The following is a 24,240-nucleotide window of genomic DNA, read 5'->3' on the forward strand; positions in this document are numbered from 1 at the left end:
CAGTGCAGGAATCTCAACTAAAGCATGGCCATGGAGAGTTGGGGGGGGGGGGCTTGAAAGCATTAACAGCCTTGGCCCAGTATACCTGAAGGACCGTCTCCACCTCCACTGTTCAGCCTGGAAACTGAAGTCCAGCTCCAAGGGCCTTCTGGCAGTTCCCTCATTGTGAGAAGTGAGGTTACAGGGAACCAGGCAGAGGGCATTCTTGGTGGTGGCGCCCGCCCTGTGGAACGCCCTCCCATCACATGTCAAGGAAATAAACAACTATCTGACTTTTAGAAGACATCTGAAGGCAGCCCTGCTTAGGGAAGTTTTTAATGTTTGATGTTTTCTTGTGTTTTTAATATTCTGTTGAAAGCTGCCCAGAGTGGCTGGGGAGGGCCGGCCAGATGGTGAGGGTATAAGCAATAAATTTTTATTTTATTTTATTTATTTTAATTTTTATTAGAACTCCACCCCAAGAAGGAGTTTGCACCCAGGCACCTGCCTGCCCACCTCCCTTGGGGAATCTCCCTTCTCCCTGCCAGAATTTATTTCATTTTTTTTCTGGGTGCCAGGAGATGCTGGATGACTGGAGGCCTGGCTCTGGTAGGGTTTTTTTTTTTGGGGGGGCTCCCTCTTCCCCCTGCTTTTACAGCCTCCTCCTCCCTTTGCTGCCTTTCAGGTGCCCAGCCCCATAGCTGTGGGGCAGAAGCCATGGGAGCCTTGATGCAGTGAGGACATGATTCTGCCATGGCACGGTAAGGCCGTGGGGAAGTGGGGCAGAGGATATTGGCGGAGGGGGGGGCACTCCTTGTGTAGCAACCAGGGAAGGAAACGGCTGCAGCAGCCAGGCCTCTGAGTGTCCAGATAGGGGGTAGGGACAGGGGGGTGGGTGTCTTGGCCTAGGGGGCTGGGCATGAGCTTGATCCAGTGGGTGAGTATTGCTGCCCCAATGATTGAGTGTTGCTGAGAGAGGGTGCAGTCTGGCTCTGCCCTTCCTGGGTCACCCCTGCCCTATTGATGCCCCTTGAGCAGGAGGGAGGCTTTTTGAGAGGCTGCGGTGAGGCCCCTGCCACCCACCAGGCTGGCTCCCTCCAGACCCAGAGAAGGGAGGCTCAGGTGTCTTCTGGGGGGTGTCTGTTGTTGTTGTTTAGTCATTTAGTCGTGTCCGCCTCTTCGTGACCCCCTGGACCAGAGCACGCCAGGCACTCCTGTCTTCCACTGCCTCCTGCAGTTTGGTCAAACTCATGCTGGTAGCTTCGACAACACTGTCCCACCATCTCGTCCTCTGTCGTCCCCTTCTCCTTGTGCCCTCCATCTTTCCCAACATCAGGGTCTTCTCCAGGGAGTCTTCTCTTCTCATGAGGTGGCCAAAGTCTTGGAGCCTCAGCTTCAGGATCTGTCCTTCCAGTGAGCACTCAGGGCTGATTTCCTTCAGAATGGAGAGGTTTGATCTTCTTGCAGTCCATGGGGCTCTCAAGAGTCTCCTCCAGCACCAGAATTCAGAAGCATCAATTTTTCGGCGATCAGCCTTCTTGATGGTCCAGCTCTCACTTCCATACATCACTACTGGGAAAACCAGAGCTTTTACTATACGGACCTTTGTTGGCAAGGTGATGTCTCTGCTTTTTAAGATGTTGTCTAGGTTTGCCATCGCCTTTCTCCCAAGGAGCAGGCGTCTTTTAATTTCGTGACTGCTGTCACCATCTGCACTGATCATGGAGCCCAAGAAAGTAAAATCTCTCACTGCCTCCATTTCTTCCCCTTCTATTTGCCAGGAGGTGATGGGACAAGTGGCCATGATCTTCGTTTTTTTGATGTTGAGCTTCAGACCATATTTTGCACTCTCCTCTTTCACCCTCAATAAAAGTTTCTTTAATTCCTCCTCACTTTCTGCCATCAAGGTTGTGTCATCTGCATATCTGAGGTTGTTGATATTTCTTCCGGCAATCAAATTCCGGCTTGGGATTCATTCAGCCCAGCCTTTCGCATGATGAATTCTGCATATAAGTTAAATAAGCAGGGAGACAATATACAGCCTTGTCGTACTCCTTTCCCAATTTTGAACCAATCAGTTGTTCCCTATCCAGTTCTAACTGTAGCTTCTTGTCCCACATAGAGATTTCTCAGGAGACAGATGAGGTGATCAGGCACTCCCATTTCTTTAAGAACTTGCCATAGTTTGCTGTGGTCGACACAGTCAAAGGCTTTTGCATAGTCAATAAAGCAGAAGTAGATGTCTTTCTGGAACTCTCTATCTTTCTCCATAATCCAGCGCATGTTTGCAATTTGGTCTCTGGTTCCTCTGCCTCTTCTAAATCCAGCTTGCACTTCTGGGAGTTCTCAGTCCACATACTGCTTGAGCCTTCCTTGTAGAATTCTTCCTTGTAGAATTCTTGTAGAATTCTGGGGGTCTAGGGTCATAGAATCATAGAATCTGAGAGCTGGGGGGGTCCAACCCCTTGTGATGCAGGAATCACAGCGGAAGCATCCATGGCAGAGTGGCATCACAGTGGGATAAAAAGCTTTTGACAAAGTCCCTCACCAAAGACTCCCGAGGAAGCTAAGCAGGCAAGGTTCAAAAGGAGAGGGCCTGTTGTGCATCTGGAACTGGTGAAGCCGCAGGAGCAGAAAGCAGGAAGACATGGAGAACTCTCTGAATGCAGAAAGTGGAGTCCCCCAAGCAGGGGCACCAATGCCAGGGGGCTGTGAGTGCTTGGGCACCCACTATAATATAATTTTGGGAGCCAGGCACCCACAAAGTAAATAATAATAATAATAATAATAATAATAATAATAATAATAATAATTATACCCCGCCCATCTGGCAGGGAGAGAAGCAGTTCAGCTCCGTCCTAAGCAGCCAGCCAGCCAAGCAGCCTTTTCCGGGGAGTGGGGCTCAGACACAGACAGTCTCTCTGCCCCGCCCTGCAGAAAAGGGTTCCTGCCTGGCTGCAGAGAGGAGGAGGAAGAGTTGCTGCTGGGGACCCACAATCCCGAGAGCGTGGTGGCACCCCTGACCCCAAGGATCAGGATTGGGACTTGAGTTTTTTAGCTTGTTCATAAATGCTGGAGAGGCAGGAGTGAGCAGTGGGGGCCAAGTTTGCTGATGGCACCCAAATTGTTCAGAGTGGTTGAAACAAAAAGAGCTCCAAAAGGACGGCTCCAAACTGAGTGAATGGGAGGGGAAATGGCCAATGCATTTCCATGTGAATACGTGTAAAGTGATGTCTGTTGAGGCAAAAGACCTTAATTTTGCTCATTGGGTCTGAACTGGGAGCGTTTTTGGAAAAGGTTCAGAAAAGGACCCCCAAAATGATCCAGGGAGTCCAGCGACTTTGGAACTTTTTAGTTTCTCTCCTTCCCTCCAAATACTTATGGGAATCAAATGAAGCTCAGAAGTATTTATTCATGCAGCACATGGTTCAACTGTGGAACTCCCTTCCACAAGAGGCTGTGATGGCTGCCATCCTGGACGGCTTCAGCAAAGCACAGATTCATGGGGGAGAGTTTTGTTGTGGATCCGGCTCTCCTGGTGTTCTAAAATGCTCTTTAAGATCCTATCATATCACCTCCGCGGAGGATATGGGGCGCTCTTGTCTCATGACCTATTTGTGGCTTCATGGGAGCACCTGCTTAGCAAGTGTGGGGCACAGGATGTGGGGCCAGAGAGGCATCTGGTCTGATCCAGCAGCCAGGCTCTCCTGAGTGGACTGGAACTCAGAGTCACCCCCTCATTTGACGGGCAGCAGATTCAGGAAAGAGAAAAGAAGACTGGATTCAGGAGCGCGCGATCTGGTAGACTTCCTGGGCATCTGGAGGCTTTCAAGAGGGAGGGGCAGTCTGCATCGGGCCCTTCCTAGGGGACCCTGCGGCCCTGAGCTCCAAGGGGTGGCTCCCCGCGGGGTTGACCTTCCTGGTGCGAAGAAGCCCCCTCCCCCTCCTGCCACTCCCCTGCAGCATCCTCCGCGGGTACCGAGATGCAGTTCCCATGACAACCACCATCGCTCCCTCTTGGCCTCCCCCTCGCGGGCAGGGCCCTTCCCTCGCCGCCTGCTGCCTGGCCTCGCCCGCCGGGGCTTGGGGGGCGGGCTCGACGCCCCCCGCCCCACCCCCCGCCGCCGGCCCCGCTTCCCCGCGCGCCGGCACTGCGGAGGAGCCGCCGCAGCTCGGAAGCGGGCTCGGAAGCGCGGCGGACGCGACCACTGGCGCGCCGGGAGGGGGGCGGAGGCGGGGCCCCCCCTTGCTCCCGGGCCCGGGGGCTGGCGCTGGCCGGAGCGGAGGCGGAGGGGCTGGAGGCCAGCAGGCAGCGGGGGCTCCGCGGGGCTCCGGCGGCCAGCCAGAAAGCGCCGCTCTCGCCCGCCCACCCCCCCCCCGGCGCTGGCAGTGGTACGCTCCGGCCGCCGAGGGGATGCGCTGAGCCAGCCCAGCCCAGCCGGAGCGGGAGCCGCCGCCGCCGCCGCCGCCGCCGCCAGCGGGTGCAGCATCCCGGGCCTGGCCCCGACGACATCCCCGGGTGATGGGCGAGCAGGAGGCGGGCGGCCCCTCCCGCTGAGTGAGTGCCGGGGCCGGGACGCGGTCCTGGGGGCGCCCCTCCCCGGGCTGGCATGGGAGGAGGGCGCCTGGCGGGCACCGAGCCCCGAGGGGGGGGGGTGCCAGGCTGGCCCCTGCGGAAGGGGGCGGGGCGGATGCCTCTGCAGCCCCGGGGAGGCGTCCTTTGGCCCCGGCCCAGCCTGCCGGGGAGGGAGGGGGCGGGCTGGGCCAGCGCCCTCCTCCTCCGCCTCCCGGCCCCGCGGTCTGGCACACCGCCGCCTGGCCGGGCCGCCCTTCCAGGGGAAGGGGAGGAGCTGCCGCCGCCCGCCCGCCGCTCCCTCCCTCCCTCCCTCCCTCCTGCCAGACCCGGAAGGTCCCCCGGGCCGCCGCGCCATGGCCGGAAGGCTGGCGGGGGGCTCCGGAGAGGCGGGCCCCGAGGGCGCCCCCGTCGCCCGCAGAAGCTGGGTGAGCGCGCCCGGCGGCGGGCCGGGCTCCGGGCTGGGCAGCGGGGGAGGGGGCTCGGCGGCTAGGGGGGGATGCTGCCGCCCCCTCCTCTCCCGCGGCATCTCCTGGGCTTGGTCGGCGCTCCCGCCAGCCTGGCTGCTGCTTGGGGGTGGGGTCCTCCTCCGCCTGCCCCCGGATGAGGAGAGGGGCAGGCGGCCCTAACCGATTTGTGGGGAGGGGGTGTCCTGGGGGGACCCCGCCCTCCTTCCTGCCCCCGGGTTTCTAGGGGTGTCGAGGGTCACCCCTTGCCTGTCCCTCCTTGGCAGGCCATCCGCAAAGAAGGAGGAGGAGGAGGGTGCCAGTGGGGCGCCCCCCCGGCCGTCGCCATGGCGAAGCGGGAGTCCAGCTCTAGCCCGGTGGTGCGGCAGATCGACAAGCAGTTCCTAGTGTGCAGCATCTGCCTGGACCGCTACCACAACCCCAAGGTGCTCCCCTGCCTGCACACCTTCTGCGAAAGGTGAGAGACGCCCCCCCCCTCGCCGACGCCTGGCCCGGAGGGGGCGCCCCCAGCTCGGCGGCTGCTGCTGCGGAGACTGCAGTGATGCGGCTTCCTCGGCTGAGCCCGGCAGGCGTCGGGAAGGCTGCTTTTATGGGGGGGGGGCGTGAGGGACTGGGGGTGGGGGACTTTGGGACTCTGTTTCCCTTGGGTGTGGGTGGACGAGGCATCGGCTGGGTCGAGATTCCCTCCCTCCTGGAGCCCCTTCCATCCCTCATGAGGACTAGAAGAGTTGTGCGGTTTGGCATCAGGAGTTGTGTCTGCAAGGCTTTAATCCTGGGCAGAAGTGGCTTTGTCTTGCCTTCTGCCTCCTCTTGGAGACCAGTTGTTGGGATTTGCAGGAGGGGCAGAGGCTCCTGTGCCCTGGCATCTATTTGCCCCCCCCCAACTGGAGGCAGGACTCCCCTGGGCCTGATCCAGATGCAGGGCATTTCTTAGGTTCTCAAGGCCTCTTTATAAATTTCAGAAATGGTGAATGTATTTTAAGTGGTTGATGGAGGTCCAAATGTCTTTTCTTAAAACAATGCGTCAGCTAAAGAATGTTGGGTGTAATTGAAAGAGAAGTTTCTGGCGGGGCAGCCAGGCCAGTTGGTTACAGCAGAAGCAACACCCAGCATCTTGTGGCACATTGATTGGGGCACAATCTGTCATGGACTGCAGTGAGATGCATGGAGCCTTATCCTGACTTCCTGGTTTTGGCTGTGGGGGAACTGAGAAAAGTGAGATCAGAGGGAACTGAAACACTGAAAGCTGCAGGGAGTGGCAGTTTAATGGTTAATTGTGCCAATTCATAAAGCAGGTGTTGATAATGCAGACATTCTGGCATTGGGAAGCCACTTAGCATATATAATGTGCTACACAGTCATTCAGCTTTCGGATATCTGGCAACTCAGCAGTTTCATCTCGCAGCCTTGAATGAGCTTCATAAGCTCATTTGCAGAGTGTCCTGGGATGTCCCTCCACCCCTGGCTTTGGAAGATGCCCATCTCAGACTTGCGCCCCCTGATCCTTCCTCCTGCTTGCCTTATGTGGGGCGAAGGAAGGAGGGCAGCGGTGGCGGCATCTGTCACATGGGAAGATGAGGCGGGGGGGAGGGGTGTGCCCCGGGCGTTTTGAGCAGTGGTGGGGCAGATGCAGCCCCCATCTGGGTGCCTGCCGTGTGGCTGCTGCTGTCCGGAGGAACTCTGTGAGGTGGCCTGGGAGCAGGTCCAGCCTTGCAAGAGGGGCTTTGGGTCCCCGGCCAGGATGGGCTGCCGGCCACAAGGGCCCCCTGGAGTGCTTTCAGCCGGGGGCTGCAAGGGACAGGAAGGGGGGGGGGGCTGTCGTTTTCTGGGTCTGTCCTGGAGCACGTTGTTTCTGGGGACCAGCCTCTCAATTTCAGCGCAGTCTGACAGACGCCTTTCTGTTTTGCCCTGGGGAAGGACAGAGGCCAGGAAGGGCCTCCTTTTCCTTTTTTATAAAAAAAATTGCTTTTTATTGAAAGGTATTACATTAGCAAATCCTAACTTAAAGGCATACACCATTCACATATCAGCATATGCTACATGGCTGCAATATAGTGGCATACTTGCAGGATCCCTTCCTTGCTGCTTCTGGCCACTCCCCCTGCTGAGTTGGCATTATTATTGTATTTTTAATATTCTGTTGGAAGCTGCCCAGAGTGGCTGGAGAAACCCAGCCAGATGGACAGGGTATAAATAATAAATTATTATAATTATCCAGTTGCAGATAATGCTGGACCCTCTGCCGGGATTTGCCTGAGTGGCTCTTGGATCCCTTGGAACAATGCTCTTGGCCTTTTCTGCTGCGGCATCATGGCAGGGCTCACACCTGGTTCTTTCCTCACGGGGACTTCTGAGCTGGGGCACCAGGGCAGTGGGCTATCAGTGATGCTGTGGGGGGGCAGTGGGGGCCCTCTTAAAAACCCCTTCATGCCAGGACCACTCTGGGCTCCACCTTCTGTCTCTAGCCTAGGCTTCCTCAACCCCGGCCCTCCAGATGTTTTAAGACTACAATTCCCACCATCCCTGACCACTGGTCCTGCTAGCTAGGGATCATGGGAGTTGTAGGCCAGAAACATCTGGAGGGCCGAGGTTGAGGAAGCTGCTCTAGTAGCTTGTGAGCAGTTTCCTGCAGACTCTGAAGGACACGCCCTAATCTGGCACCACAGAGGATCGGACCCAGAGCTCTGGTGCTGACTCAGGGGCCTTTCTCAGTGGGAACAAAGGAAGGGCAGGGAGGGGCTCATGGGCACCACACCCCCTGGCAAAACAGTCCTGGGTCATGCACAGGTTCCTGGCGTTGGGAAATGGCTTCAGAGTCAGAACTCTCTGGGCTGCAAGCTCTTCTAGCCTGGCGCTGGCCATTAGACTGGCAGCCATGCCCAGCTTGGCCCTGGCAGTGCCTGGCAGAGTGGCCACCTTGGCACTGGGCCCCCTTCCTTGCAGGGGTTTCTAGAGGGGCAGCAGCCTTGCTGGGCTTGGTTGTCCTTGGGGGGGGGGGAGAGTCAGCTCTGCCGGTTCTGTCTTCTTTACACATTCACAGTCTGTCGCCTGCCTGCCACCCTCTTCACCTCCTTTGCAAGCCAGGCCAGGGACAGGCGCTGGCAGGAAGCAAGCAGACGCTATATTTGTAGTCTGTAAATAGGCCAGGAAGCCAAATGCCAGCCCAGGTCAAGGAGGCCTGGAGTTCGCCCTCTGAGCAGAGTGGCAGATTGGGGGCTCAAGGCTGGGGGGGGGGGAGGATGGTGCCCTGGTACAGTCGGGGGTGGGCCCTGGGGGGATGGATGGGGAGATGAGCTTCCTGAATTTGCTGTGTCAGACGTGCCAGGCAGAAGGGTCGCGGGGAGGCTCTTGGGGGGGTAGTTGCCAACTCCCCTGGCAGAGGTCAAGGGGGGCTGATTCCTGTGATCTTTCCATTTGCAGTGGGTCCTGGATTGGAGGCACTCTCTCTGGGTCTCCTGCCCCTTGAGCCTTCGGGGCGGGTGGGCTATGCGGACGGAGGAGAATGGCCCCTTGCGCCAGGGCTGTCTGGGGAGACGTTGGCTTCGCCCGCCCTGAGCCAACGTGGGGCTGGCTCCCTTCCAGCATTGTGCTCAGATCTGGGAAGCCGCTGCCGGGTGGGGGGGATGGAGAGTGCCCAGATCTTCTGCCGGGCGTCAGTCCGGGTGACCTTGCAGATGGTCCTGCCTCCTGCCAAAGGGGTGACCTCACTGGGGGGGCAGGTTGGGGGGGAGTCAGTGGCTCAGGTGTGTGTGTGGGGGGTAAACCAAGGGGCAGGAGGGGTCTGGAGAGAGAGAAGGTGTTTCTGGGGCTTCCCACCTGAGAGAGGAGCCAGGAAAGGGGGGCCGGTGCTGTGCCACCGCCAGGCTGCTTGGGGTGGGGTGGGGGGCTGCAGGCGAAGAGTGGCCGCCTGGCTCTGCTTGGGGTGGGAGGGTCAGGGAGGAAACCCCAAGTTGGCCTGGAAGATCTTGGGGGTGGGTCGTACTCCTGGAAGTCAGTGGGGAGAGACCTTGAGCAAAGCTGCCCCCCCCCGCAGCTTAAGTCCCAGGAGGCTTGCTGGGTGGGGACCCCCAAGGATCATCTAGTCCAACCCCTGGCCATGCTGGAATCGGGGAAAGAGATGTCTTCTTCTAGGGCCAGGCTGGCCTCCCTGGTGAGGGGCACAGGGCTGACTTGAAGAGGGACCCCCAGCCTCCTCAGCCCCACTCATTTTGTACCCACCCCCACCTGGGGCCATCTCACCTCTGTGTCTGTCTCCCCTCCCCCTCGCCTCTGCCCTTCCATCCTCCCCTGCTTGCCACTCCCCCCCCCCGCTTCATCTCTGCCTCCGCCGCCTTCCTTGCCCCCCCAGCAGTGGGCGCTTGGCCCCCTGACCCCCGTGTCTCGTCTTGCCTGCTCTGCCCCAGGTGTCTCCAGAACTATATCCCGCCCCAGAGCCTGACCCTCTCCTGCCCCGTCTGCCGCCAGACCTCCATCCTGCCCGAGAAGGGGGTGGCCGCCCTGCAGAACAACTTCTTCATCACCAACCTCATGGAGGTGCTGCAGCGCCAGCCCGACAGCGCCAGCCACGAAGACGCGGCCGCCGCCATGCTGGACTCGGTCAGCGCCGTGCCGGGGAAGCCTCTCTCCTGCCCCAACCACGAGGGGAAGGTGGGTCCTCTGCTGGCAGGGGGGGGGCGGGAGCCCCAGGGGGTGCAGGGGGGGGACCCCGCTGCCTCCCTGCCCCTCTCCTGGCTCTTTCCCCTTCCTGGCTTGCTGGGCCCCTCCAGGCTCGCTTCGCCGGGGAAGGGCGCCTGGGACCCCTCCGCAGGCCGAGCGGAGGCTCCTCCTCCTCTGCGGAGCTCCTCCCCCTGAGCCTGCCCTGCACTGGCTCCAGGGGGCTGGGCTTGGGTTAGTGGGGGAATGAGCCGACCCATCACTGCATCTGAAACTAACTGGGTACCAGTCACATTATGCGACAGGTAACCAGCGAGGAAGTCGCAATGTTTTGTCACCAGGTTTGGCGACTACCATTTCCATCTGGCTGGCTGGCATTGCTGCAATGCCACGCCAGTCAGCTGGCTTGTGGGGCAGCATGGCACCCAAAGAAACTCGTCTTTTGATGCCATGCTGCTGTGCGGATCAGCTAATCTGTAGGGCACCGCAGAACCTCAAGGTGCTCCTTTTGTTCTGATCTGCCCGCGGTTCACTTGGCTTGTGGAGCACCAAAACAGACACATCCTTTGGTGGGAGCCAACTGATTCGTGCAGCGCCCTTTATATAGAACTTTAAAAAAATGTTTAGGCTTTCATTTATAAAAAACCCCAGAAGCTTTTCTCCTCAGAATTACAGGACCAGACATTCCTAGGAATGTAAGAGAATTTTTTCTATATGCCACTGTCGCTGTGAGAATCCTAATAGGGACGAATTGGAAAAGTGATAAAATCTCTACCAGGTCAGAATGGTTACAAAAATTAGTTGAATATGCAGAGCTAGCCAAATTAATCGAAATAAGGAAAGATAATTCAAAACAAGTACTTATTGCAAAATGGGAAGTTTTCAAAACATATCTTAAGAATAGTTGTTGCAGTGTGAATTTGGTCACTGCCTTCGAATTACTTCTGTAGCTGTACTAAGTAAGAAACAAGGACACAGGAGAAATACTGTATTTTTTTGCTCTATAAGATGCACCAGACCACAAGATGCACCTAGTTTTTGGAGGAGGAAAACAAGAAAAAATATATTCTGAATCTCAGAAGCCAGAACAGCAAGAGGGGTCGCTGCACAGTGAAAGCAGCAATCCCTCTTACTGTTCTGGCTTTTGGGATAGCTGCGCAGCCTGCATTCACTCCATAAGACGCACACACATTTCCCCTTACTTTTTAGGAGGGAAAAAGTGAGTCTTATAAAGCAAAAAATACGGTAATACTTTATTATAAAATGAATGGATAGGTTTATGCAGTAAGTTAGTAAATATTAAATGAAGTGTGGAGACGATGGGAAGTTAGATGTATCTTAAGAAGATTTATTGTCAGAACATAGGAGCTTATTTTTTGTTAATTTTGCATTTCTTGTAACAAATGACATAAATGTATGGTTTTTATTTTGCATAATAAAACATATTTTTTTAAAAACTGATTTGTGCAGCGCCCACTTTGCAAATCAGCTGATCAGTGGGGCGCCTGGGCATTCCGTTGCAGCACCTGAAACTCAGGTTTTCTACCCCAGTTTCTAACACCTCCCTCTGCCTCTCCCTCCCTCCCCCCGCCAGATGATGGAGTACTACTGTGAGTCGTGCGAGACGGCCATGTGCCACGAGTGCACGGTGGGGGAGCACCGGGAGCACGTGACGGTGCCGCTGCGGGACGTGGTGGAGCAGCACAAGGCCTCCCTGCGCCAGCAGCTGGACGCCATCAAGAGCCGGTACCGCCCTGGGTGGGGCGGGGTGGGGGTGGCGCTGTCCAGGAGGAGCTGGAGGGGGGCACTTGCAGGCAGGGGCTGGACTGACCCCCCTCTTCCCGCCCCCCAGCCTGCCTCAGTTGACCACGGCCATTGGGCTGGTCTCCGAGATCAGCCAGCAGCTGGTAGAGCGCAAGAACGATGCTGTGGCCGAGATCGGGAGCACCTTTGCCGAGCTGGAGAAGGCGCTGCACCAGCGGAAGGGTCTGCTGGTTCGGGACCTGGAGGCCCTGTGTGGAGCCAAGCAGAAGGTGAGCCTGGGCCGGGACAATGCTGCCCTGCGCTGATCGCCGGCGCTCAGGAAGGTGGGCAAGAGCCTCTTCACGCACCCTCCGTTTCCCAGAGATCTTTCCATGTGCTGTTTCAGAGATTCTCTCTTAAATCCCTGGAGGATGGGTATGGGGCAGTGGCTCTCTGCGCATGCCTAGAGGCCCTCTTCTCCAGTTGGCTTCTTCCGGGGGCCAGGCCTGGCTGAGATTCCCCCCGGGGCCCTGGTGACTTGGCCACAAGCGGCTCTTTGTGAGAGCTCAGGCAGAACGTAAATATGGGCTTCTGTAAACAATTGTTCTTTGGAACAATGAAGTGCGTCTCTGGGGTGCCAACGTCCAGCCCCACCCACCCCGGCTGCCTTTCCCCTCCTCGTCTTTGGCATGGGTCCCCAGCTGGCCGGTGGCCAGCCCCTCCCTCGCTCTTAAACCTTCAGAGCGCATGGCTGGTTGGCCAAAGGGCAGAGCATTCTCTGGGAGGCACGGCCCTGGGCGCTTTCTCTCGGCTATGCTGGAGCTGAGCTGTGGGGCAGGTGCTGTGCCCCCCGGCAAGGCGGGCAGCGTTTGTGTCTGCCTCTTGGGCAGCAAACCTGCCAAGCCAGTGATTGGGTATTTGTGATTCTTGCATTCACGCCCCACCTTTTCCTCCAAGGAGCTCAAGGCCCATTGTTCTTCCGCTCCTCATGTAATCCCCACAACTGTGGGGTAGGTTAAGCTGAGAGGAGGCAGCGGCTGGCCCCTCGGGGTCACCCAGCGAGTGTCATGTCCAGGTGGGGGGATTCGAACCCTCGTCTCTCCCAGGTCCTAGTCTGAAAATCTAACCACTAGGCCACATGCAGTGATGTGTCCGCCCCATTTACAGGAGCCACTTGGGATGGGGGAAGCCTGAATCAGCCCCCCTGGAGGGAGGGAAATGCTTGACGCAGCCCACCCCCACCCCTTCCACCTATTCTGCCACCTGCCATGTCCCCCCCCCAAAGGCTGGCTCTTCATATTTGGGGGTTGGACTAGATGACCCTTGGGTTCCCTCTCAAATCTACGATTCTATGAGTTTTTAAAGAGAGGTTAGATGGCCTTTGTGTGCCTCCTCCTTGAGAGGTGCGAAGGGTGGCAACAGGAGAACAGGGCCTTTTCTGCAGTGGCTCTACATCTGTGGGATGCTCTCCCCAGGGAAGTTTGCCTGGCGCCTTCATTACACACCTTGAGGCACCAGGCAAAAACATTCCTTTTTAACCAGGCCTTTGGCTGCCCTACTCAACATCCTATACCCGTTAAAATATGGCTCTTTTTGGGGGGGGGGAGGTGTTATTGGATTATTGTGTTTATTTTGATTTTATATATTGTGATTTTTTTTGTGAACCGCTCTGAGACCTCCGGGTATAGGGCAATACAGTGGTACCTTGGTTTATGAACTTAATCCGTTCTGGAAGTCTGTTCTTAAACCAAGGCACGCTTTCCCATGGCAGTGGGGGCCTCAATTTACAAATGAAACACACTCAACAGGAAGTGGAACATGTTCTTATTCCAAGGCAAAGTTCACAAACCAAAACACCTACTTCTGGGTTTGCAGTGTTCTTAATCCAATTTGTTCATGAACGAAGGTGTTCTTAAACCAAGGTACCACTGTATATAAATTCAATGAATGAATGAGTGAGTGAATGATTCTGTCAGGGACGGGGATGGACTTTGGGCTCCGTGTGGCCCTGAGCTGGATGTGCTGCCCGAAAAGCCACTCTGTCCAGGGATTCTGGAGCTGCCGTTCCTGCTTTGTTGGGGGCTGGACTAGATGCCCCCTGGGGGTCCCTCCCAGCCCTGCTGTTCTCTGATCCCTCCCCTCTCCTCCCCTCTCAGGTGCTGCAGGCGCAGCTGGACACGCTCCGGCAGGGCCAGGAGAACATCCTGAGCAGCTGCAGCTTCACGGAGCAGGCCCTGGACCACGGCTCCGAGACGGAGGTCCTGCTGGTCAAGAAGCAGATGACGGAGCGGCTGAGCGAGCTGGCCGGCCGCGACTTCCCCGAGCAGCCGCACGAGAACGCCCAGGTGGACTACGTGGTGGAGACGGAGGGCCTGCGCAAGTCCATCCTCAACCTGGGCGTCCTGCTGACCACCAGCGCCATCGCCCACAAGACGGTGGCCACGGGGGAGGGCCTGCGCCACGCCGTGGTGGGCCAGGCCGCCTCGCTGACCGTCACCACCAAGGACAAGGACGGGGAGCTGGTGCGCAGCGGGAGCGCCTGCCTGCAGGCCGAGGCCACCGCCCCCGACGGCTCGGCCCTGAGTCACGAGGTGCTGGACAACAAGAACGGCACCTACGAGCTGCTCTACACGCCGCGCCACGAGGGGGACCACCTGCTCTCCATCCGCCTCTACGGGCAGCCCATCCGCGGGAGCCCCTTCCGCGTCAAGGCCGTCAAGGCCTCCGACGTGCCGCCCTCCCCGGACGACGTCAAGCGCCGCGTCAAGTCCCCCAGCAGCGGCCACATCCGCCAGAAGGCCGTGCGCCGCCCCTCCAGCATGTACAGCAGCGGCAAGAAGAAGGAGAACCCCATCGAGGACGAGCTCATCTTCCGCGTGGGTCAGTCGCTGGGGGGCTGGCCGGGCAGCGAGGGGCAGCGCATGGGGAGAGGCCCAAAGGGGGGGGGGTCCTAGAGTGGCGGGGGGAGCAGTCTTCCGCCCGGGTGCAGCACCCAGCAGCTGCCTGGCCCCGCTCCCAAATCACAAGGTCAGAGGCAGCAATGCTCCAGAATCCCAGATTCTGGAAGCCGCAGCATGGAAGAGCGTTGCTCCTGCGCCCGGATCCTGGTTCCCGGTTTGCCCCTGTGAGAACAGGATGCTGGCTCTTCTTGGCTTCTTGTTTTATTTATTACCTGATTGCTATTCAAAGAGATGCAAAAATACAAACCCCTTACAAAGTATCTTTTTATAATCCACTGAAATTAAAACAGCTACTGAATCTATATAGTCATATCTCAGGTTACAGGCGCTTTGGGTAGAGCGATTCCTGGTTGCGCACCGCACCGCACCCGGAATGGGTTAATTCCAGGTTTCAGTGCTTGTGCATGTGCAGAAATACTACATTGCACTTTGCGCATGCTCAGAATTGCGACCTGTGTGTGCGTAGACGCAACGCTGCGGGTTGCAAACGTGCCTCCTGCACCGATCACGTTCACAACCTGAGTGTCCACTGTATATAAAAAAGGCAGAAAATATAAGATCGCAGGACAGTTCACGGCATAAACATACAGCATGATAACACAAAGAAATGGAAACAAACCAACAGCCCCCTCCCACAAACCCATTTTCAAGGCCACAAATGTGTCTTTATCGGCCCAGTGCCCGGTTTTGGAGAGACGTTTTTGCCTGGTGCCTGAAGCTGCGCAAAAGAAGCTCCAGGTGCGCCCACCTGGGGAGAGCATGTCTTGAACCCCCAAGTGACCAAGAGGACAGAGCACACCTTCTGTTTATTTTATTTCTTGAATTTATATACCGACCTATACTTGAAGGTCTCAGGGCAGTTCACGGTATAAAAAATCCCCATCACCTCGGTTGAAGGTGCCATTTAGCTTCTAGCTTTCATATCTGTTTTTAACACTGGTTTTTGGACTCCCATCGGCTTCAACTAGTATGGCTAATGCGAGTCCAACATAGGATGATGGAGTCCAACATATGGAGGAGAATGCCATTTTGGCTACTGCTGCTATAGGTTGTCTATATTTTGGCAAAAACAGTATTATTCCAACTAAATTCTACTTGGAGTAGACCTACTGAAATTTATAGGCATGAGGAACTTGTTTCGTGGTTGGTCTTACTTCATTAGATGCAACCCTGTGGCTCAGAATGGCCTCCTTCAAATTTAGCTGCTAGCTATTCCATTTGTAACCCAAACTTTTCCCAGGGAGCTCAGCAGTGAGACTTCCCAACACTTGGCTGAGCCCAGAATTATAGCAGGACTGCATTCCTATGATCATACCAGGACTTGCTTATGAGTAGAGACAGAGAAATCTGGCAGTGTCGCTTCTGTAACTTCCTCATTTCTCCAAACTTTAAATGCAATTCTCTGCATTTCCTCAACAATTTGCGATTTTTTTTTTAAAAAAGATCTTACGAAAATTTCTCAGCTTTTTAAATGAGATATTTTCCTAATTAAAAAATTAAATACAAAAGATATAATCAAAATAAAAACTTCCCAACCACCTTCTATGGTGGATGTGAGGCACCTTTGGACCTCGAGGTGGTTGGACTCCAACTCCCATCAGCCCAAGCAGGCCAGGGATCATGGGAGTTGTAGTGTTGAAATTGGTCAATGCCATATTCCCGACACATTCCAACCAACTGCGCACATGAACCTGATTCCTTCCTTCCAGAAGTTGCTCCGCTGTGTCTAGACTGTGGGAGCGGCCCCCTCCCTGTTTCAGTAGCAGTCTTCCCAATTCCTTAATTCTTGTGGGGTCATGGGGTGCCTGCTTCCTGGGGTGCTGCGTGAGATGTGGGGCTGCTTTTCACCCCGTGCCCCCCCCCCCGGCTGCAGGGAGTCGCGGTCGGGAGAAGGGCGAATTCACCAACCTGCAGGGCATCTCCACCTCCAGCAGCGGGCGCATCGTGGTGGCCGACAGCAATAACCAGTGTGTGCAGGTAGGGAGCCCCCCCCCCGCCCCTCCAAGGCCCGCTTGGGGAGAGCGATGGGGCTGCTCCTCACGCCCCCTTTCTCTCTCCCGCCGGGCGCAGGTCTTCTCCAACGAGGGCCAGTTCCGCCTGCGCTTTGGGGTGCGGGGCCGCTCCCCAGGCCAGCTGCAGCGCCCCACCGGGGTCACCGTGGACCTCAACGGGGACATCATCATTGCCGACTACGACAATCGCTGGGTCAGCATCTTCTCCCCCGAGGGCAAGTTCAAGGTAAGGGAGGAGGCGGCAGGGGGAATTCCCGCTCCCCCCACCCGGGGGCTGCATTGAGGGGGGCACCCGAAGGGTCTATGGCGACATCTGCTGGATCCGCCGGATCCCAGCAGAACTGCCTGGGCAGGGCCATGCCCTTCCCCTTCCTGCAAAGGCCTGCCCACTCGGTGCCCTCAGGTGCCCTGAGCAGCTCTGCCAGGCCAGCGGCTGTGCAGGGAAGGCCCTCTCAGTGGGCCCAGGATATTCGGGGTGGGCTTGGGGGTCCCATTGAGGACCTGGTGGTTAGACTAACCCGACATTCCCACCAGGTCCTAAGGAGGGAGCTGCTGCACACCTGCCCAGGTAGAGTCAGGTGGAAGGAGGACAGGCGACGCGATGGGGAATATGGCAGGGGGCCAAAGGCTGTGTGTGCACTGGGGGAGATGGGCCAGAGCTGAAGGTTGAACCCCAAATCTGGACCCCATGTGTGTGTGGGGGGGGGGTCACAGTTGGGGCCTTAGGCCAGCTCAGGCTCTCGGCTTACTATGCCTGCCCTGGCTGGCAGCGTCTCTCCTCTCCTGGACCCCTTGTCCCCTGGAAGTGCCACCCAGTTGAATGTGGGGCACCCAGCCCTCTTCAGGGAAGTTTTTAATGAGTGACATTTCAGTGTATTTTTGGTCTCTGTGGAAGCCGCCCAGAGCATAGCTGTCAAGCGTTCCTTATTTGTCGGGACAGTCCCTTATCCCAGGGCCATGTCCCACTGTTGTCCCTTATTGATGATGTCCCTTAAATAAGCTACTGAAGGTAATGGGGCCCTTTCTATGTCCAGCTGTGCTTTGTCAACAACAAATTGTTGTTTTTTTTTGTGTTGAATATATGCTATATGGTAATTTATGGACCTAATAGGTATCTAAAGCCATTTGCACGCAATAAAATATGTATTTTATCAAAGTTATTGTCGATCCCTTATTTTGGCTGCTGATCCCTTATTTTCGAGGCTGCTGGTCCCTTATTTTCAAATCTGTAAGTTGGCAGCTATGGCCCAGACTGGCTGGGGAAACCCAGCCAGATGGGCGGGGTATAAATTATTATTATTATTATGACCTGACTGGCACCCCCTGGGGATGGGTAGGGTGTTGGGCCCCCTGTTTATTTCTCCCTCTGATGCTGCCCCCCAGACCAAGATCGGAGCCGGCCGCCTGATGGGCCCCAAGGGGGTGGCCGTGGACCGCAACGGCCACATCATTGTGGTGGACAACAAGGCCTGCTGCGTCTTCATCTTCCAGTCCAACGGGAAGCTGGTGACCAAGTTTGGCAGCCGCGGCACCTCGGAGCGCCAGTTTGCAGGTACCCTCGACGGTAATCCACGCCAGGTTCCCTGTTCTTACTGCATGCCTTGGGCTTCTGCCGGGGCCAAGCGGGCTGGGGGACCAGCGGGGGAGCGCTCTCTGCCGCCCGCCGGACCCCTTTGCCGTCCAGGGAGGGGCTTTCCTGCGCTCTCTGCTCTGTCGCTGGCTTGGCTCCTTGGCCACGGACCTCGGGCTCCTCGTGGCCGGCAGGGGAGTGTATTCCCTGTCACTAACCCTTCTGGTGGCTGGTGTGGTGACTAACGTGACTCTGCCTGTGTGCCCCCCCCCCAGAAAGGAAGAGTTGGAAGGGACCCCCCCCAGTGATGCAGGAAGCGCAGCCAAGGAATGCCTGACAGGTGGAAGCCCAACCTCTGTTTATAAACCTCCAGAGAATCAGAACGGGAGAGCAGGAAGGGACCTCCAAAGGTCTTCCAGTCCAACCCTCTGCAGTGCAGAAAGGCTGGTTTGGACAGTGGCACCTTAGTTCTCAAACTTAATCTGCCCCAGAAATCCATTCCAATACCAGAGCGTTCCAAAACCCAGATACACTTTCCCATAGAAAGTCATGCAAAATGGATGAATCTGTTCCAGACTCTTAAAAACAACCCCTAAAACAGCAATTTAACATGTTTTTTTTCTATCTAACGAGATAGATAAAATGAAAAATGAAAGCGATAAACAATGTACTGCAGTCACACAATCAGTCAACCAGTAGCTGAACTGGGTTCCACACAGTCACAAAAGCAAAACAGAAAAGAGCCACAAAAATGCAAAAGAAATAGCAAAAGCAGACAGACCTCAGCGTAACACTCAAAACAGAGCATGTTCGGCTTCCAAAAAAAATTTGCAACCAGAACACTTACTTCCGGGTTTGCATTGTTTGGGTTCCAGGTTGTTTGAGTACCGAGGGACCACTGTCTATTCCTTCCTTCGTTGGAGCGAAATCTCTCTTCCAATTTCCTGTAAATAAAGGCGCCCTCTTGGGACAAAACTGTCATTGCTGAATACTGAGCATTTGCCTCTCCGGCAAATGGCACGTTTGGGTGCAATTTTGGTGGGGAAGCAGTGTGAGGAGAAAGGATCAGGTCTCCCCAGGCCGACCCACATGGCCTGGTCCTGATCCAGACACTCTCAGGTGCAATAAAGAAGCAGGTGGAGGAAGTCATAGAATCACGGAAGTGCAGAGGTGGAAGGGACCCCCAGGGCTCATCTAGTCCAGCCCCTTCAATGCAGGAATCACAACTTACAACATCCCTGACAGACGGCTTGTCTCTTGAGGCCTCACTTTTCAGTGGGGGGGGGGGGAATTTCAGAGAGAGAGAGAGATCCACTGGGAATCCTGTCACCTTGTGGCCACATGGATTTGGCCCCATCTCTCCCGTGGGGTCTTCTCCTGACCCCCCAGCGCTGCCCCTCTTGACCCCTGACCCCCACAGCCCCCTCCTGGGGGTGGCAAGCAAAGTCTCCTTCCCTCTCCCTCTCCTCTCCTCAGGGCCGCACTTTGTCGCCGTCAACAACAAGAACGAGATCGTGGTGACCGACTTCCACAACCACTCTGTGAAGGTGAGCGAGAGCGGATCCCTAGTGGGATCCACACCACGTGGCCTTCCTGGCAGGTGGGGAGGGGGCTGCCTGCCTCCTCTGCTAAGGCACTTAAGGCCAGCGCCCCCACCCCCATTTCCCTCAGTGGGGCTGGGAGGGGGCTGTGTGTCGGGTCCCAAGGCCTCCTCTCTTGCCCCTTTTGTCCAATTTTTTTGTTTTGCCTCAAGTGGCCAAATGCCCTGGGCTGGTCCTGGCAGTTGGGGGCTCAGGGTTGCTCTCAGTTCCCCCGGAGGGGCTCCCCCTGCCCTCTAGAGGGAACTGACTGGTTTTAATCTGAGGCATCAAAGGGACTTGCTGGTCGGTTTGGATTTGGGGGCCCAGCGAAGCGAAATAAAACAGCGGCTGGACTGAGGGGGCCAGAGGGGGGGGGGGCCTCGGCTTTGAGAAAGTCTCGCAATGCTACAAGATACAAACATCTTACTAAAGGGGGCAAACTCTTCCGGTCCCCACAGAGCCTTCTTCCTTTGGATGCAGGGAAAATTCAGTGCGCAATGTTTGGGGCAGGCCAGGCCCCTCAGCCTCTTTCCACTGGGGGGGGGGGTCCTTCCCCAAAGGCGTCAGTCCCCAAAGGCGTCTCCTGTTACGGGTAACGTAATTTCGGGTTGTGAATGCAACAAACCCAGAAGTGTACACTTCCGGGTTTTGCCGCATGTGCATGCGCAGAAGCGCTCTATCGTGCTGCGCGCTTGCACAGAAGCAGTGCCTCTGGATACGGACTTTTCAGGGTAAGTACAGACCCCCTGGACAAATTAAGATCGTATCCAGAGGGTCCACTGTATAGCATGCCATCCCACTTCTGACACCAGTGTTGCACACCATCCTGTTCGCCCCTTTGGGGGCAGGAGGGGACTCACTGTCCAATGTCTGGGGCAGGCCAGGCCAGCCCCTCCTTCCCATCCTATCACACAGCCCAAGAGGAACAGTGGGGCAGGGAGGGCAGAGAGGCCGAAGGGGAGGGGCACTTGGCCAACCCTGTACCTGCCCCCCCCCAGGTGTACAATGCTGACGGAGAGTTCCTCTTCAAATTTGGCTCACACGGTGAGGGGAACGGGCAGTTCAACGCTCCAACGGGGGTTGCCGTGGACTCCAACGGGAACATCATCGTGGCCGACTGGGGCAACAGCCGGATCCAGGTACTGGGGGCCAGTGGAGGGAGGAGGGGGGCCATGAGCCAGCCCGGTGGGTGGTGTGGAATTGATTCTGAAGGAGAGAGACCTCAGAGCCCCAGGGGTCTTCACCTTCTGACCTCAAAGCAGTCCCACTCCAAGCCCAGGGGCTGCACTCTGCACATGCTCTGAAACCATCTTCTCTTGCCTTCAGCTGCTACCTAAAAATTTGCCTGGAGTCTCTTTCTTGAGTCACCTGGCAGTCAAATGATTCTGAGCTGAAGGTGGAAGGGGAATGTCCCCCCTTGCAGCCCACTCCCCAATATCCCCACCCTAATTAAAACACCTGCATTTCCCCCCTTGGCCAGGGTAAATGTTCTCCCCCCGGCCCCTCCTTGACCCCCGGCTGCTCTCCTTCCAGGTCTTTGACAGCGCAGGCTCCTTCCTGTCCTACATCAACACCACGGCAGACCCCCTCTATGGGCCGCAGGGCTTGGCGCTGACGTCCGACGGCCACGTGGTTGTGGCCGACTCTGGCAACCACTGTTTCAAGGCCTACCGCTACCTGCAGTAGCCTCGGGGGGCAGGCTGGGCCCGGGAGGGGGCGCGGGGCTTCCCCCTCCTGCCCACCTGCTGGCCTTAAGGACGATGGGCTCGGGTGGGGGGCTGGACCCTCAACGGGGGGCCTGCCCCCCAGCGCTGGGCGGGGGCTCTGGCAACTGAGTGTGACGGTGCCAATCGCTATCGAGGCAGCTATAGGTGCACTGAGGGCGGGGGCTTGGGGGGGGGAGGGAGCGTCGCCCGCTTGGCTTCTCCAAGGACTATTTTTGGGGATGGGGGAGAACTCCCTTGGTGGGCACCAAAGCAGCCGCTGCTTGCCGGCTTCAGAGGCTCTGGCCACCCCCTTGCCAACTATCCTGGGGGTCTGGGACCCCAAGAGCTGCCCCCTCCCTCGCTCTCCCCCCCCTGATTCTCTCTGCACTTTATCTCCAAGGCAGCCCCCTCCCCACTTATCTGGCTCTTTGCAGGAGGGGACAATCGCCCCCCAGCCTGGCTGCAGGTGGGAGAGAGGAGAGGCTGTGGCCTTCTGGGCAGGCAGACGGGCAGGTGGCTCCCTCCCTCCCCTCCCGCAGGGGGTGGGCTAGATGGCCTTGGGGTCCCCTCCAACTCTACAATCCCACGATTCCTTTCTGGGTTTCTGGGCATCCAAAGCAAGGAACAGGGGCGGCCTTCCTCCTCCAGGCAGGAGCTGCGGACCATTTTCTCCCAGGCGGCAGGAAGAGGCATTGATTCAGGACGAGGGCAGCTCAGCTGCAGGGCGTTGGGCTAGATGACCCCTGGGGGTCCCTTCCAACTCTACAATTCCCAGGTAACCAGCACCCTTGGCCAGCTTTGGGTTGGTGGCACTTTGGCCTGGCTGCTTATTCCCCCACACCTTTGCCCCGCTCCGCTATGGGGAGAATGCCTGATGGACACGGCCACTGGCTCTCCTGCCAGGCTGAGATGCCCTCGGTCATCACCTGTTTACTTGTGGCTGGGGGGCAGCCCATGCCCCCTTCCTGCCCTGCACTGAGCAGCTGGTGCTTTGCCCTCGAGAGCCAGCCCTTCCCCACTCTGCCCCTCTCCAGAGGGGCTGCTTCTAGATGCAGGGAGCCTGCCCACCCTGAGAGACTTGGCCCAGCTGCTCCCCCCGGACCCGAACATGCTCCTGCCCACAGCCGCTCCACCCCCTGGACCAACCCCCTGCCCCTCTGGACCTGACACAAGCACTCCTGTCTGCTGGGCTAGGACGAGGCAGCCCCCTGCTCATGACAAAATGTATGTAAAAAATAAATAAATAAAATAAATAAAAGTATTCTGAAAGAACTACTGGGCCACTGTCCTCCTGCACAAGGGGGGGGGGGAGCTGGGCTGTTGGGGGCCGCCCGGGAGCAGGGCTTGGGAGCCTCTGCCTGAAGCAACTCTTTTTTTTTACTAATTTTACATTTTAAATTTTTATCATACTAACTGGAGCACTCACAGACCGGTGTTTCTCAATTGTTGGTGTTTATACTACATTTTAAAAGATTTGCCTTGAGACAGTCTTTAAACCTCTTTTGTTGACCACCAGCATTATGATTTCCATTTTTAAGTTCGGAATAGAGTAGTTGCTTTGGAAGACGATCGTCAGGCATCCGCACAACATGACCAGTCCAGCGAAGTTGATGTTGAAGAATCATTGCTTCAACACTGGTGATCTTTGCTTCTTCCAAAACACTGGTATTAGTTCACCTGTCTTCCTAAGTGATGTGTAAAAATTTTCAGAGACACTGTTGATGGAATCTTTGGAGGAGTTGGAGATGGTGTTTATAAGTGGTCCATGTTTCACAAGCATATAGTAAAGTTGGTAGTACAACAGCTTTGTAAACAAGCATTTTGGTTTCCCTGCGGATGTCCCGGTCCTCAAACACTCTGTACTTCAATCGGGAGCTGCTGGGTGTGGCAAGGGGTCACATTAGGCATTCAGAATAAACGGGAGCAAAAAGTCCCATGGCGGCTCCTTGGCAACTCATCAGGCCTGTCTTGGGTGGGCTGGGCTCCTGCCCTCCTCCCAGGGAAGCCGGATCTGCAGGTGGGGCAACATGGCCATGGAGGTCCCTGCCAACACTTAAGGCAGACCAAGATAAACAGCCTGTTTGCTAACTAGACGCCTCTGGGAAGGAAGGCCACCCCCCCCCGGGAGCCGCCTTCTGCTGCTGGGGAGCCTCAGTCACTGGCATGCAGGATGCGGCCCCTCGCCCCTGAAGTGGCACGCTGGGATGAGTCCTAGGGCCTCGCTCCGAATTCTTTTCCTTTTTTGATATACTTTTATTGGCTTTTATAGGTACAAATTTGTCTCAACATCATTTCCATACTTCCTTCATGAGTCTTCAAATCTCATGACTCCCTCCCTCCCTTTCATGGAACTTATACCCAATATTTTTTGATCTACATATCAATAAATTCTCCACAGGTTCTATTTGTCTAAGTGATCAATAGCTTCTTTTGCTTTACAAGTGTTTTTTAGAGTCCAGCTAATGTTTTGATTTGCTTACGATGCTCTCTTAGATTCAGGTAGGTAGCCGTGCTGATCTGATACAGTCAAAATATAAAAAATATATATACAAATTGTCCAGTAGCACTTTAGAGACCAACTAAATCTGTTATGGGTCTTAGTTGGTCTCTAAGGTGCTCCTGGACAATTTTTAATTTATATATATATATATTTCAAAAACTCTCTTAGGTACATTATAATTTTTTCCCATTCTTTTTCAAAGTCCTTATCTTCTTGGTTCCTTAATTTCACAGTAAGTTTTGCCATTTTGCCAGAGCCCATCATTTTGGCTTCTTCTTTGGAGAGCATTGTTGCATCCTTGGGGGCTAATAACATCCCAGGTAGTGGGCAGAGGGTTAGGGTTATGATATTCCTGCTGAACTATTTAAAATTTTTAAAAGATGATGCTGTTAAGGTGCTACACTCAATATGCCAGCAAATTTGGAAAACTCAGCAGTGGCCAGAGGATTGGAGAAGATCAGTCTACATCCCAATCCCAAAGAAGGGCAGTGCCAAAG

At 56.1% G+C, this 24,240-nt stretch overlaps 2 protein-coding genes and 1 long non-coding RNA gene across 9 annotated transcripts in view; all 3 read left to right on the top strand.

Moving 5' to 3' along the window:
* The window catches only part of ARFIP2 (ARF interacting protein 2), an 85,523-nt gene that overhangs the window by 30,086 nt on the left and 31,197 nt on the right, over positions 1–24,240 (top strand). The window lies entirely within an intron of this gene.
* Positions 665–22,515, top strand: TRIM3 (tripartite motif containing 3). Of its 7 annotated transcripts, none has more exons than XM_079973621.1 (12): positions 665–740; positions 5,286–5,476; positions 9,423–9,666; positions 11,267–11,418; positions 11,525–11,705; positions 13,572–14,295; positions 16,249–16,352; positions 16,446–16,613; positions 17,771–17,951; positions 19,434–19,504; positions 20,536–20,676; positions 21,071–22,515. In XM_079973621.1, the coding sequence occupies exons 2-12, from the start codon at positions 5,346–5,348 to the stop codon at positions 21,221–21,223; spliced, it is 2,250 nt and encodes a 749-aa protein (XP_079829747.1). In that variant the 5' UTR covers positions 665–740; positions 5,286–5,345; the 3' UTR covers positions 21,224–22,515. The 7 variants fall into 7 exon arrangements, with proteins under 7 accessions (XP_079829747.1, XP_079829748.1, XP_079829745.1 ...); XM_079973622.1 differs by lacking the exon at positions 665–740 and adding an exon at positions 3,608–3,780; XM_079973619.1 differs by lacking the exon at positions 665–740 and adding an exon at positions 4,868–4,980.
* LOC307214541 lies at positions 18,057–18,684 on the top strand. The gene is made up of 2 exons (XR_013838201.1): positions 18,057–18,297; positions 18,331–18,684. It is a non-coding gene; the product is annotated as an uncharacterized lncRNA (long non-coding RNA).

This window comes from Podarcis cretensis, assembly GCF_951804945.1.
Source record: "Podarcis cretensis genome assembly, chromosome: 4".
NCBI classification, from domain to species: domain Eukaryota; kingdom Metazoa; phylum Chordata; class Lepidosauria; order Squamata; family Lacertidae; genus Podarcis; species Podarcis cretensis.